The 14,274-nt window shown below is 35.9% G+C and overlaps 1 protein-coding gene across 3 annotated transcripts; it reads right to left on the bottom strand.

Moving 5' to 3' along the window:
- Positions 1–533: 533 nt before the first annotated feature.
- si:dkeyp-61b2.1 lies at positions 534–14,145 on the bottom strand. Of its 3 annotated transcripts, none has more exons than XM_043251456.1 (9): positions 13,993–14,144; positions 12,367–12,397; positions 11,245–11,316; positions 10,369–10,555; positions 8,316–8,461; positions 7,468–7,611; positions 7,041–7,060; positions 6,076–6,271; positions 534–1,578 (listed from the first exon to the last, which is right to left on the bottom strand). In XM_043251456.1, the coding sequence occupies exons 1-9, from the start codon at positions 14,101–14,103 to the stop codon at positions 1,364–1,366; spliced, it is 1,122 nt and encodes a 373-aa protein (XP_043107391.1). In that variant the 5' UTR covers positions 14,104–14,144; the 3' UTR covers positions 534–1,363. The 3 variants fall into 3 exon arrangements, with proteins under 3 accessions (XP_043107391.1, XP_043107392.1, XP_043107393.1); XM_043251457.1 differs by lacking the exon at positions 534–1,578 and adding an exon at positions 1,585–3,188 and having other exon boundaries at positions 13,993–14,145; XM_043251458.1 differs by lacking the exon at positions 534–1,578 and adding an exon at positions 4,166–5,741 and having other exon boundaries at positions 13,993–14,145.
- Between the last annotated feature and the right edge of the window lie 129 nt (positions 14,146–14,274).

Here is a 14,274-nt window from a genome sequence, read left to right as displayed (position 1 = left end):
GACAGACAGATAGATAAATAGACAGACAAGATAGAAAACTATAGAAACAAAGAATGCAAAGGAAGAAATAGATAGAACAGTAGACAGAATGACTAGATAGAGAACAAGACAACTATAGAAAGAATGAAAAGGAAGAATAAAATAGATAGATAAACTATAGAAAGAAAGAATGAAAAGGAAGAAATAAAACAGTAGACAGAATGACAAGAAAAGAAAGGAAGATAGATACAGAACAGATAGAATGACAGAACGATATAAATAAAGATAGATGGATAGACACAGATAGCTAGAACGGCAGACTGATAGGAAGAACAATAGATAGAAATAATAATACATAGAATCAGAAAGAATGACTATGTAGAAGGATAAAATGGAAGATAGAAGGAGCCATAGACTGACAGAATGAAAGAAAGAAATAGATATTTTAGATATTGAACTAGATAGATAGATAGATAGATAGATAGATAGATAGATAGATAGATAGATAGATAGATAGATAGATAGATAGATAGATAGATTGATTGATTCTGTAATTTTTGAAGGAATGGACTTTATTGACTTGATATTAATGAAGAAGCAGAACACGTCATTTACAAATGTTACAATCAAACATTCATGTACACTGCAAACAAAGCAAACTGACAAACACGCAAGCTCAAGTGAATGTGAGGTGAATGAAGAAATGTCATTCTGTGCTATAAAGGGTGCAGGGCAAACATACCCTGTCCCGACTAGACCTCCTACGACAGTCAAATCAGACACCTTCTTTCCGAAGGTGAGGTTGGGTATTTTTAGACATGCATATGAAACACCCACACAGCAGAACAAACGTCTGATTAGAAACATATAAGCCCAGTCATTAGGTTCTCGACCACTCACTTAAACAATATAACAATTCATACACATGTGCATTTCACTTAAGCTGCCTCATTTTTATAACATATTCATTTTGAAAACTCCTAACACCTTTGAGGACGTTTTTCTCACTCTTTCGCAGAGTCTTTATGCATGTTTTTGCCCTATTTTCACTGCAGCAAAGATTCAGACATGTGCAATTCTAAAAACTTAAATGAAGCATACATTTTTTTTTCATGATGTGCAAAAAAAGCAAAAGTCAACTCAGCGTTTCCATTTCGTACAACTGCGCGTTCCGTATTCGACATACAGAGCAATCAAGGTAGCCTTTACATTTTGCCAGCATGTGTGTTTTTCTGAAACTGAAACCATGACTCGGCCATTACTGATGCCATGTTTTACCAGGAAACTTACATCTGGTCACTTGTGATTTTCAGCCTTGTGATTCAAATAGGAATCTTCCTAAAGGCCAACATGAATTCATGTAAGAAACCACATGTTCAAGTTCTCACTTTCCAGTTGCCGGCACAGGAAAACTCAAGCTCAGTTCCTCCTCGGCCTCTTCCTGTGTGCTTATTCTTAGTTTAACCTCTTGCGAGTGTGGATTTGATTCTTGCTGCGGTCTGCTGATGAGGGGAACACCTTCTTTGCAAACTTCTTCCTTTTTATCACCCGAGTTGGAGCCCAAAATCACCGTTCCAGGAGAGTAGATGTAGATGGACCCTATTATAGGCAAATAATGAAGAACAGGCTTTTCAGCTTATAATCAAAATTGGCTCCTATTAAACGCTTTCTTTTTTTAAAGAATTCTCTTATGCTCAACGAGGCTGCATTTGTTTGACCAATAATACAGTGAAAACAGTAACATTCTGAAATATTATCACAATTAAAATAACTGGTTTATATCTGAATATCTTCTCCTGGGATCGCCATCTTAACGTGGTGGAGGGGTTTGAGTGCCTGAGTGACCCTAGGAGCTATGTTGTTCATTCAATCACTAGCCCCCACCCCCCACCCCCCAGTACCCGGCCTTCTTTGAGTCTATGGGAGGGGTGCTGGACAGTGCTCCGACAACAGGAGTTGGTGCTCTGTTGTTGGACTTCTGTGCTAGTCACGGCCTGTCCATAACGAACACCATGTTCAAGCATAAGGGTGTCCACCAATACACATGATACTAGAACACCCTAGGGAGGAGGTCGATGATCGACTTTGTGGTTGTGTCATCTGATCTCCGGCCACATGTCTTTGACACTGGGTAAAGGGAGGGGCGGAGCTGTCAACTGATCACCACCTGGTGGTGATTTGGATCCGTTGGCAGGGGAAGTAGCAGGACAGATCCGGCAGGCCCAAACGTACCGTGAGGGTCTGTTGGGAACGTTGGCAGAGACCCCTGTCAGGAAGATCTTCAATTCCCGCCTCTGGCAGAGCTTTGACCGGATCCCGAGGGAGGCTGGAGACATTGAGTCCGAGTGGACAATATTCTCTACCTCCATTGTCGAACATCACCCTGGCTGGGGTCACCGAGGTTGTTAAGAAGCTCCTCGGTGGCAAAGCACTGGGGGTGGATGAGATCTGTCCTGAGTACCTCAGGTCTCTGGATGTTGTGGGGCTGTGGAGACAGGGAACAGTATGTCTGGACTGGCAGACCGGGGTGGTGGTTCCTCTTTTTAAGAAGGGGGACTGGAGGGTGTGCTCAAACTATAGGGGGATCACACTTTTCAGCCTGCCCGGAAAAGTCTATGCCAAGGTACTGCCCAACAAGTCCACATGTGCTTTGGAGAAGGCATTCAACCGGGTTCCTCGCAGTGTCCTGTGGAGGGTGCTCTGGGAATATGGGAAAAGGGGCCCATTGCTGAGGGCTGTCCAGTCCCTGTATAACCGGAGCAGGATTCAGCTCTCCATTTACTGGTTGATCTTTCTACTCTCACCTATGGTCATGAGTTTTGGGTCATAACCAAAAGGATAAGATCCCGGATACAAGCAGCCGAAATGTGTTTCCTCTGTAGGGTGGCTGGGTGCTCCCTTAGAGATAGGGTGAGGAGCTCGGAGTAGACCTGCTGCTCCTTCACATCGAGAGAGGCCAGCTAAGGTGGCTCGGCAATCTGTTCCAGATGCCTCTCTGACGCCAGGGCATTGTTCAGGGTGTTCAGGGCATATCCCAACGGGAGGAGGCCCCGGGGAAGACCTAAGACACGCTGGCAAGACTATGTCTCTTGGCTGGCCTCAGTGTTCCCCCGGAAGAGCTGGAGAAAGTGTCTGGATGGAAGGAAGTGGAGGAGCTGGAGGAAGTGTCTGGGTGTCCCTGCTTAGAGTGCTGCCCCCGTGACCCGACCCTGGATAATTGGTAGAAAATGGATGGATGGATATCTGAATATATTTTAAAATGTAAATTATGTTGTTGAATTAGAGGGTTTGGCTTTTAACCATTGTTGTTTTTTTGTTCAGTATTATTTTTGGGGGTGGCTATTGTCTCAATGATGATGCACTGGAGCCACTGAGTGCATCATCATTGCCTCTCCCCTAACACTATAATAACTACAGCAGCAATGGTATGCGAGTTTGCCATTAGTTACTGCAGCCTACAGTTTGCTAGCTAGCTATGCCTTTGTCACACATTAATGCATAATACGTGTTGTATGGCTGTGTGAATCCAATAGGAAGCAGCCATTCAGGTTGTAGCTATATTTGACGGATGAGAGACATGGCAAACTTTGGACATGCCCCCAGCGTTCCAGAGTAAAGAATGCATATTTTTTCAAGATTAAAAAAAAATATATTTTATTTACTTACTTTATGTACTTTTTTTTCTTCATTTAAATTGGTTGACTGGGTAATAACAAATTGTTCTGTGCGGCAAACTCAGACCACTTATACAATAATTGAATGCTTTTCACAGAGTTTAATCTCCAACCTGCTAAACTAGAAAAAGCAATATCATGAAAAAAATCAATATGGTTGATTATTGCTCTCGATCTGGATAATTTCCCTCTTATTTCCATGGTTAAATAAAATTTTATTCATCAAAAAGCATATCATGAAACTCATATTAAATTGCAAATTATGTATAAATGTTTAACAACATTTTTAAGGCCTTGTGAAATGTTAATCTTTTTCCCATAAATTCAGTTTTATTTTTTTATATTTAATTTTTATTTTAATTCAATTTTATTATTTATTTTTTTATTTTCTATATTTTTATTTTATTTTAAAGGTTTCATTAAATATTAAGAATTATTTGTAAGTTGCAAATCTAAATAATAAATCAAAAGCAATTTTTTTTCAGAAATACTGTGTTGTGTGCTACATTTTTTCTGCTAAATAAATTCTAGTAAATATTCCTTTAAAATAATGTTTAAATAATGATTATATTATTACTAGTTGTTCCGTCATTACATTAAGTAATATTTATGTCATGATTTCTTCAAGTTAAACCAAACTGTTATTTTGATGGGTTGCTGTAAAGACCTTTAGGTATCTGTTTACATATAATAATGATAGTTTTGCTCAAAAGAAATGGTCAAATGCTCAAGAAGTGACTCTCAGAGCAGTTTTATAGGTTATGTTCATGTGTTCATCATATATTGAGGCAGCAGAGGTGCTACATTTTTCATTACAAATTCTTGTTTTGTGTTTCTAATTCATGACTGGCATTTTTTTTTTGTTCCCTCGCCACATCTCGCTCATCTCTAATCATGCCACGCCAACGTCTTACGTAATCCAGCAAAACTGCTTCCGCATCTACTAAATAGCAGAAGCGATAGAAAGTAGTGAATAAAGAAGTGTTTATTACATTTGTAATATGGATATTAGTCTTACAAAAACACATGGATTCACTACATTAGCCCTTCATTCACCACCCGGAGCCAAGTGAGGCATGTTTTATTACGTTTGCGTGCACCTTATTTAATGTGTTTTGGACTGCCAGGACCATTTTTAATATAACTCTGATTGGATTTGGATTAGTAAAAGAAACTTTTAATTTTTGGGTGAACTAACTTTAAGTTTACCGACCTACTTTTCATATATCCATTCAAAATTTTCCAAATTCTGTGACATTCCACGTTATACAGTAAATTGGGTTTTATGACTGGATTTTGTGATACCGTCTGCGTTTTCTGCATTGCATAAATCACAGGGCCCTATATAGACAATGAAAGTTTGAATGACAACAACATAAACAAACGTTACTGCGCATGCATGCTTTTGTGGCCCTAACCTCCAGTAGACATCCCCATAGAATCAATAACAACAGCTAAGTCCTTCTAGAGTAAATTCTATAAATTTAAATATGTTTGCTGCCTAAATCAGATGGACTTATTAAAAATGCAAATACATTCTTTGCCAGCAGGAGGTGCTTTAAGCAGGAGAAAAGGAGGTTTCCCCGGTAACGGCTGTAGACAAAGCAGCTCTGAGCTTAAATACAAAAATTCAATTAAATGAAAGTGACATTTTCTAAAGACAGTCTACCTTTAGAAATACAGTAATATATAAACACCCACATCTTGGTTTGATTTTTAAACGTGCATTACGTTCTCATGTTTATTCAATGAAGCTTTTTAGTAAATCTGTCAGTTTTGATATTGTGACAGGTCACAACAAATAAATAAATGTACTGGAACTCATCCTGCACCACAATAACCTGAGACCTTATGAGCTTATGTGAGAGAATTTCTATATTAACTTCACATTTATCACGACAGTCGTATCAGATCAAGCTTACAACCGCTACGAAGTAGGCCTGTTGTGAAATTAAAGAGGCTACCTGTGCAATCGTTCATAGCACATGCAGGTGTTCAGCTACGCCGCAAGCTAACAGTAGAGTTTAAAGATTTGGTTTCAGTTGACTGTAGGTTCATGACCACTTTATCTAACGCTCTTTATGTTCTCTGTGTATGAATGAAAAACATCTTCAGTGGTTCAGTCAATGCAGGAAGCCGAACAAATAATTTGGTTTTGCGAATTAATTTTAAATAGTCCATTTTGCCAACTTGTGATTTATTCACATATGAGACATTTTGTATTGTAACTGACATTTCTTGTACTATAATTAAGTAAAGAGAGGAACGTCTCCCAATGTAGCAAAGTAAAAGTGTGGCATTATTGTTAGAAATCTATTGGGGAGACGCTTTCTTGACGTATTTTTTGTGTTTAATCAGGACAGAATTTTTGCTTAAATTCAAGTTGCAAATTCAAATGCTATACAATGTAAATTCAACTCACCAACAGTATTGCTGACGTTCTCACCCTTCCCATTATGCTCCATTGTGACCTGCTGCACAGTCCCAGATTGGGGCATCGGGCCTTTGATCTCTTTGCCATCACTGCTGAGGGATATCTCAGTCTCCAAGGTTTGGGATTTGTAATTAGACGAAATTTGATGGTCCCTTGCAGTTTGATTCAAGGGTTGATGATATTTCTACAGGGACCGTGAAACAAAGTGAAAGTGGACTTCATTTAAAAGGAATATTTCACCCAAAACAATTACATTTGGGTACTCGCCTTTAGGCCATCCAAGAAGTAGATGAGTTTGTTTCTTCATTGGATCAGATTTGGAAAAATGTACCATTATATCACCTGCTATATCCTTTGCAGTGAATAAGTCCCGTCCTGAATAAATCCATGCAGCTAATAAAAACATCACAATAATATCCACATGACTGCAGTGTATCAGTTAATGTCTTGTGAAGTGAAAGGCTGCATGTTTGCAAGAAACAAATCAATCATTAAGACATTTTTAAGCTCAAACTGTTGCTTCCAGCTAAAATACAAGTGCTCTATCTATAAAATCAGATTCAGGTGAGAACTATGCAGACATCATGCACCAATGTCTATGGATTACTGTTTTTCGCTCTTTTTTTTATTGCTTAGGAGCTTATATTTTGACCAGAAATAACAGTTTGAAACTCCCTAATGATGAATTACTTACAACACAAACAGCTTTTAGCTTTACAAGAACTTAAGTTGTGTGATGTTTTTATCAGCTGTTTGGGCTCTCATTCTGACAGCACCCATTCACCGCAAACCATGTGCTGCTACATTTCCATAAATCTATTCCCATCAAGAAACAGACTCATCTACTTCTCGGATGGCCTGCGGGAGAGTCAACGTTTAGCAAATTTTCCATTTTAGGCGTACTATTGCTTTTTTTCGAATTTATTGTGACATGCATTCAGAAAAGTACTTACATGTCCTCCTTTTATTGAACCTAAAATGAAAACAAGAAATAAGTCAAAAGGTTGCATGTGTCAGGCAGCTCATGTAGATGCAAAAGTGACTGTGAGAACCGTATGTTGCGTGCCTAGGCGTTCTGCGGTTTCTCAGGTTCTTATGGATGTGTTAAATGCTTGTCATTCTGAAACACTGTGAATGTTTATGTTGAGTCCGTCCTTATGGGAATTAAAACACGTGCAACAGACAATGCAATACGCTTTACTGTAAGAAGAAATTGGGGGCATTCCAGGCAACTTACAGCCGCTACACTGCACTTCAGACATGACAACACAGTACTGTGGTTAAAAGGAGTTTCTTGGTATTATACAGTTACTGCTGACAAATACAGTATCATCATTTGTAGCTCAAAAGATCCAATGCATTTTAGTCTTAATATCATACCAAGCCATTTTAAAAATGTTTTCTTTGCCCCATTTTTCATCAGCATGCAGAATCCAGCCATGAACAAAATCAACATTAAGATCAATAGCAGCAGCCAATAGGACTGGCTTTCCTCTGATGAGCCTCTGCGTTGTACAGTGCCCTCTGGTGGTGACAAAAAGAAAATGTCATTTTTACTCAGCGTGCTTCTTCAGTTTTCTAACAGTTTTTAATGCAACAGAATGTAATTACTTTTTCAAATACATTTTTTGTTGTTGGATTATGATTATAAGTATGACATTATTTAACCATTTCTTTGCTATTTAACCATTTAAAGTACTACCATATTATAGAAATATTTCAATGTGACATTTTTTTTTACACTTCTCCCCACCTAAAATATTTTAGTTTGCTTTTCATTGATTTGCACAGGTTATAGTTTACATTAAAATGTAAAAAAAAAAAAATCTGAAGTTATTTATCTTGATCACAGAAACCTGGCATTTTGACAGGGGTGTGTAGACATTTGAGATTGTATATCCACTGTTTGTATAATATATATATATATATATATATATATATATATATATATATATATATATATATATATATATATATATATATATATATATATATATATATATATATATATATATATATATATATATATATATATATATATATATATATATATATATATATATATATATATATATATATATATATATATATATATATCCTTTTTGATAATATGTGGGATATTCTTTACAGGTTTCACTTTAAGTTTGAAATACTTTATACGTTGCTTTCCGAAAATGTACATTCAACACATTCCAACTGTGAACAGAGTGTCATGCGTTTATCAGTACCTGTCCTGGGGATGGAAGTGTTAGTGATAATATTAATAACTTTTGTGGTAGTGGACAAGGAAGGCATCACCGTGGTGACATTCAAACACTCTCTGTCCTGTGTCGCTGTGCCCTCTTTGAGCGTTATCATCCCCAACTGAGTACAACTGTGGAAAAGAGCACAGAGATAATGCATGAGACAAAAGCAGGTCGGTCTTAATATTGCGTGTTTGTAAGATAGCATTGGTACATGCCTCAGATACTCTGGTTAGCGTTTGTTCTAAACTCTCTACTACATAATCTGCAACTAAATCAACCTTAGCTTGAACGTTTCCAGAAAGAATTGAACATGCGGTAACGGTTTGAGGTGATGTCACTGTAATTTGCACATTTATACTACATTGTGATTAGTATCTTCTTTCCATATATTTAACTACTCATAGCTCTTTGTAAACAGTGCTTGTGTGTTGATTCTCATACACAGAAAAAGAAGAATTTGCGCTGTAATCAGCAGAAGAAAGCTCAAAGATACAAATGCGTGAGAGACAAAGAAACTGAGTAAGAACTGAAACGATAAGAGGAAGTAGATTTTAGTTACGCTTTATTAAGATGTCCTTGTTAAAGTGTTATACATTTAATTATTGAGTAATATTAATAAACTACATGTCCTTACTATATGGGTACACTCTTAAAAATAAAGCTGCTTAAAAGGTTCTTCAGAGCATAAGAAGAACCATTTTTGTTTCCACAAAGAAGTCAAGGGTTCTTTAAAGAACCATCCCTTTCTTATCTTTTAGAATCTAAAGAAACTTTTTCGCCTTTTGTGAAACAGAAAGGTTGTTCAGATGTTAAATTTTCTTTATGAAACCATCTAGACAAAAAGGGCTCCATGTAATCGTGAAGCACCTTTATTTTTAATAAATGAGTGAAGGGACAGGATTATATTTAGGGTTACTTGCATGCAATTATTAACAATTTGTCGTTAATATAAATACAAGTAATATGAACCAATGACACCTTAAAAATAAAGTGTTGCCTAGATTTCATGTCTGTTTCAGTTTGGTTCACATTCATGTTTTCATGTCTCTTATTTTGTAATTGAGTCATAGTCATTTTTCTTCTTTAGTCACGTAATTTTTCCAGTTTAGTTTGTGTAATTTCTTGAAACTTGACTGTGTCATTTGTGTGGAGTGCAACACAGCACATAACCCTTAAAAATGCTGTATTCATATATTTGCATATGTCATGTGATGGTTCGTTGCTTATGCATGAAATATGTTGTAATAGTACACTGGTATGCACATATGCAAACAACAAGAGTTATATTTGTTCACGAGGAATAATGCATCAGCGTGTTGCATATGATGTACTCTTGCTGCCGAATGCATTGCCCACTGCCATCTATCTTTTTTATAGAAATAAAAATAATTTAGTTCAGGCCAACAGACACTACCAACCTGATTGGTTAAGTTGAATGACATATATATATTTTTTAAGTTCTGTCGAATGCTCTCTGTTGTTGTGTTTACGTATGTTTTATTTTCACCACCTGTAAACTCACACAGAGCTTATAAAAGGCACTTTAAATCTAGATTGCTCCACGTTTGCCCTCTGCTAATTTTGTTTTGGATACACCATGTTTAATGCATCGTCAAATCATATTGCATAGCATAAATAATTCATATTTGGTCCATGTTGCTTTCAGGTGGCCGCTTCAAGTTGAACACACCTTATGATACCAAACTTTATACAAAAATATACCTTTTATACAAATAAACTATGTATTTAAAATTTAAACATAAAAAAAAAACACAACGGGTAGTGGAAGAGAATGGGACTCATTCTTCTGGGATTGGGACAGGACCGGATTTCCCCGGTTTTTTTCGTGGGATTGGGATGGGAGAGGACTATCATCGCTTTATTGATCGGTTTATTGAATTATAATTCTCTACTTGTGCTTTAGCTCTGTGTATGTGTTTGACCAGATTCCAAAAGAATTGTAAATGTGCCTTATGTGTTTTTAAGGTATTACTGCAGACTTAAAACAAGTAACATATGTATAAATCTTACTCACTTTGTATGAGGCTTGCAGGCTCCTAGAGAAGGTTTGCTGGAGAATGTGCCCTTCCCGCAGGGAACACATGGTTTATGGCAGTGTGTTTCATAATTGTTGTCATTTGTACAGTAAAAACCTGGTTTACAGAAGCAAATTCTATTGCTTTTCCGAGTGCATGGCGCAACTTCCATCTGATTTTTATTCTCTGTTTTCACCCAAATACAAAAACACAATAAAAATGTTATACTTGAATAATACAAATAAATATAGATATAAAATATAAATATGTGCACACATGCATGTATATATTTAGGAAAAATATGATACATTCATATATTTTATATATATATATATATATATATATATATATATATATATATATATATATATATATATATATATATATATATGATAAATACATAAATAAATGTAATTTTTTCAAAATATATGCTGTAAGTGTGTATATTTATATATGCATAATAAATATAAACAATACACACTTATATCATGTAAACAAAAACTTATTTTGGATGCAATTAATTTTTTGACAGCACAAAATTATTCTTTTCAAGCTACGCTTTAGGGGTTTTTCGCACAAAACTATAAACCGTTTTTCTACATAAACACATTCTGGATTGCATCTTTGCAATTCATTGCACAGGCCTGTTTTTGTCACAGAATTGTGAATTTTGAGTAGCTGAAAAACAATCTTGCATTGTTTGCCAATAAACAATGAAGACGAGTTTTGCTTCAATGTCATAAAGTGCACCAATGAATCCCACACAAGAGCAAGAAAGCCTTATGAAGTATAATAAGAACGACAACACTAATACCATCCTGTGTCATTTTCAAAACTAGTGCTCGAATGCTGGGAAATGTTGTGCAGCTACTAACCTGAACACTCTTCAGTACAGCGTTGACATCTTGGGATTTTCTGTCTGGATTCCTGAAAACATCCGTTATAACCTATGTGTGAAACAAAAGGCGAACAATAGACATCAAAAGTAATCTCATATCCTCATGTGACATAACTCTTAACTGCAAGAGTACTTGCAGCGTGATTAAAGGAGTTTTGAAGTGACTGTTGTCTCATTTTTAAGTACATACTTGCACACAAATTACAGACATTTTGAAACTTGAGGGAAAATCATTTAGTTAAAGGCTGAGTAAAAACTCTCTATAGCCAAAGTTAAGTCAAAGAGGGTGCAATCTTTTGGTCAGTAAGGGACAGGGGTTCTGTTGTGTGTAAATGCCAATTCTGTTTTAAAAGGCACATACTGACTGTGTTTAATGAACTCATCGTTTAATTTTAACCTACATGTTGACCGGCAGCGTGGTTTTTTTAGTTTCACATGCAAGCCTGAGTGTTGCACAACTCACCACAAATGCTCCAAATGATACGCTAAGGTGTTTGGAATGGATGCTGGAGGTGCTTACCAGAGTCCTCCTCCAAGACTTAAGCTTTCAATTGTAAAGTAAAGCTTTCATTCAAATACATCATAAGCGATCAAGGGCAAAATTACATGAAACTGAATGGTTGAGGAACTAACCATTTCTTCTACTGTGCTTAATCTTCTAGACATTACACATATCCTAATGCTTACAAAGCAGTGAGGTAATCATTTCTGCTGAAACACCCTCAGAGATTGTGCATAGAGATCAGTGGCCACTTAGTGGTCTATTACACATATGTGCATAGAAAGATTGAAGGTTCGCAACGAAAAATGGTTTGTTTTGGTTCACTAGATCTGTTCACAAAACTGGAAAGCCCTTTTGGATTTTAAAAAGCATATATATAAACATTTAAGCATTTGTTTGAATCCCACTGACATCATTCAGCCTTCACAGAATTTATATATAGATGATTGCATCTTTCTCCACAGATTTTTTATTTCTCAAATTTGAAACTAAACTAATGAGCTAAAAAATCACTTAATATTAATAGGCAGACAATGGGTTGTACTTCAGAAGTGTATTATGTATGCCATAGAGGAAATGGAAGTGATATAAACTTACCAATAACCTTGACATGTAGAATTTGTAAAATCTGTAAAAGGAAAACAACAATTTTAGTCTGAATGTCTTTTCCAATCAGAGAAGTTAAACACTTTCTTTGTTGCAGATGTCAGAACTGAGACCTGTTTTATTCTCTTGGAATGGTTCTTTCATCTCTATGTTTTGATCAGTTTTTGGATTGCATAATCAGCTCAAAAACAAGTAGGTAAGTCTGACCCGAAATGAACTCCAAGGTTATTACATTGCTTTTGACACATTAAATAGTGGTTATGGAGAAAAGTGCATTAACTTGTAGTGTGCATTTTAAAGAGGAAATAAATAAATAAGGAAATGTTTGTTTAGGGGGTTTGTCAACCAGTTAGACAACCTTGTTACAGATGCTTTTAACCAGAGCATTTTAAAATTAAAACTTATCATAAGATCAAAGTAAAGGGAGTGAGTCAAAGATTGATTTGATTTGATCAAAACAGGCGTTCTGGGTCACCCAGTCGTTGAGTAAAAACAGCTACCATCCTGTTGTTTTCAATACTAAGGTCAAGGAAAAACGCAGTTGAAGGACAATCTGAATGTTTTCACTGCGTCGATTAATTGCACAACAGGAGTACTGACAAATTTAGGTTTGTACGTAATCAGTTTTTGTGCCTGAGAACAAACAGATAAGGGACAGGTCATGAAATGGAATTTCTCAATGCAAAAAAAAAAAAAAAAAAAAAAAACACCCACTGAAAAACTCTTATCAAATTTGATTTTGGGACCTGGTCAGTACATTGAAAACCCACATAAAATGTACACGGAAACAAGCTGTTAAAATAAGCCATGCTACAAAATAAATAAATAGAAAAACTGTGTGGCTTCTGCAGCGTAGATTCCTGGGTATTACACTGAATGCCCATTCTGTTAGGGTTGATCTCAACTGATGGGTTTTGAGATATCTTTTTACAGAGTGCAGAGATACTAGTAATGGCCCTTGTTGTCCCCTTACTAAATCGGAAATTCTTTTGTGACTAAATTCTGAAGTGAGGCAAAAAAGCTAAAGCATCAAAGGGTCAGTGTGCTGAAACCGAGAAACCGCTTTTTTCCATTCAGTGCGTCTTGGTTGAAGGTTCATTATTAGCGATTGATTGTCTCTGAATACTATTTACATACACACACACACAAATATATATATATATATATATATATATATATATATATATATATATATATATATATATATATATATATATATATATATATATATATCAAAAGAAAGCGATATTCATGTTAAAACGAATTATTATGTCAATAAAAAAGGCACAAAATCTCGAAACTTTGTGAGCCGTCTATTCAAACCGCGATTCATTTAGGCATTAAACAATAAAAGCACTCAGGAACACGTACTTTCCCCTTTCTGAAAAACTACTGAATTAAAAACGAACTCCTTGCATAACTTTAAACACTTGGCATCAAGCTGCCGAATGTTTTTGGCGTTAATTGGAACCTTTATTTTGAAGCTCACCTAGTCTTCAGATACGCAAATTAATTCGAAACGCACAATAATAAAAGTCCCTTTGTAAAACATCCATGATAAATTAATTTGAATAAAAAACGACTAGTCGAAAATAGTAATATAAAAGTCACACTCACCAGATAAAACAGCATTAAAAAAGTGTTTCTTGTTGAGGTAGATGGTGTCATGATTAACAGCAGAGACAGATACTGAAAGCTGCAGCTAAAAAATGTGTCATTCTGTTTCATGACTTTATATCTACACGCGTGGGAAGATCACAGTGAGGAGGTGCCAGAGCTAACGTAAACGTAAGTATAACTGGTCAACAAATGTAATAAGCAACATGTCTACAGTAAGTCTACATTTAGAAATTCAGAATCTTTTACAAAGTAAAGCTTTTCATTATGCGCATTCCTTAC

This window comes from Puntigrus tetrazona, chromosome 11 (assembly GCF_018831695.1).
Source record: "Puntigrus tetrazona isolate hp1 chromosome 11, ASM1883169v1, whole genome shotgun sequence".
In the NCBI taxonomy this organism is placed as follows: Eukaryota; Metazoa; Chordata; class Actinopteri; order Cypriniformes; family Cyprinidae; genus Puntigrus; species Puntigrus tetrazona.
This window is presented reverse-complemented; position numbering and strand designations above follow the sequence as displayed.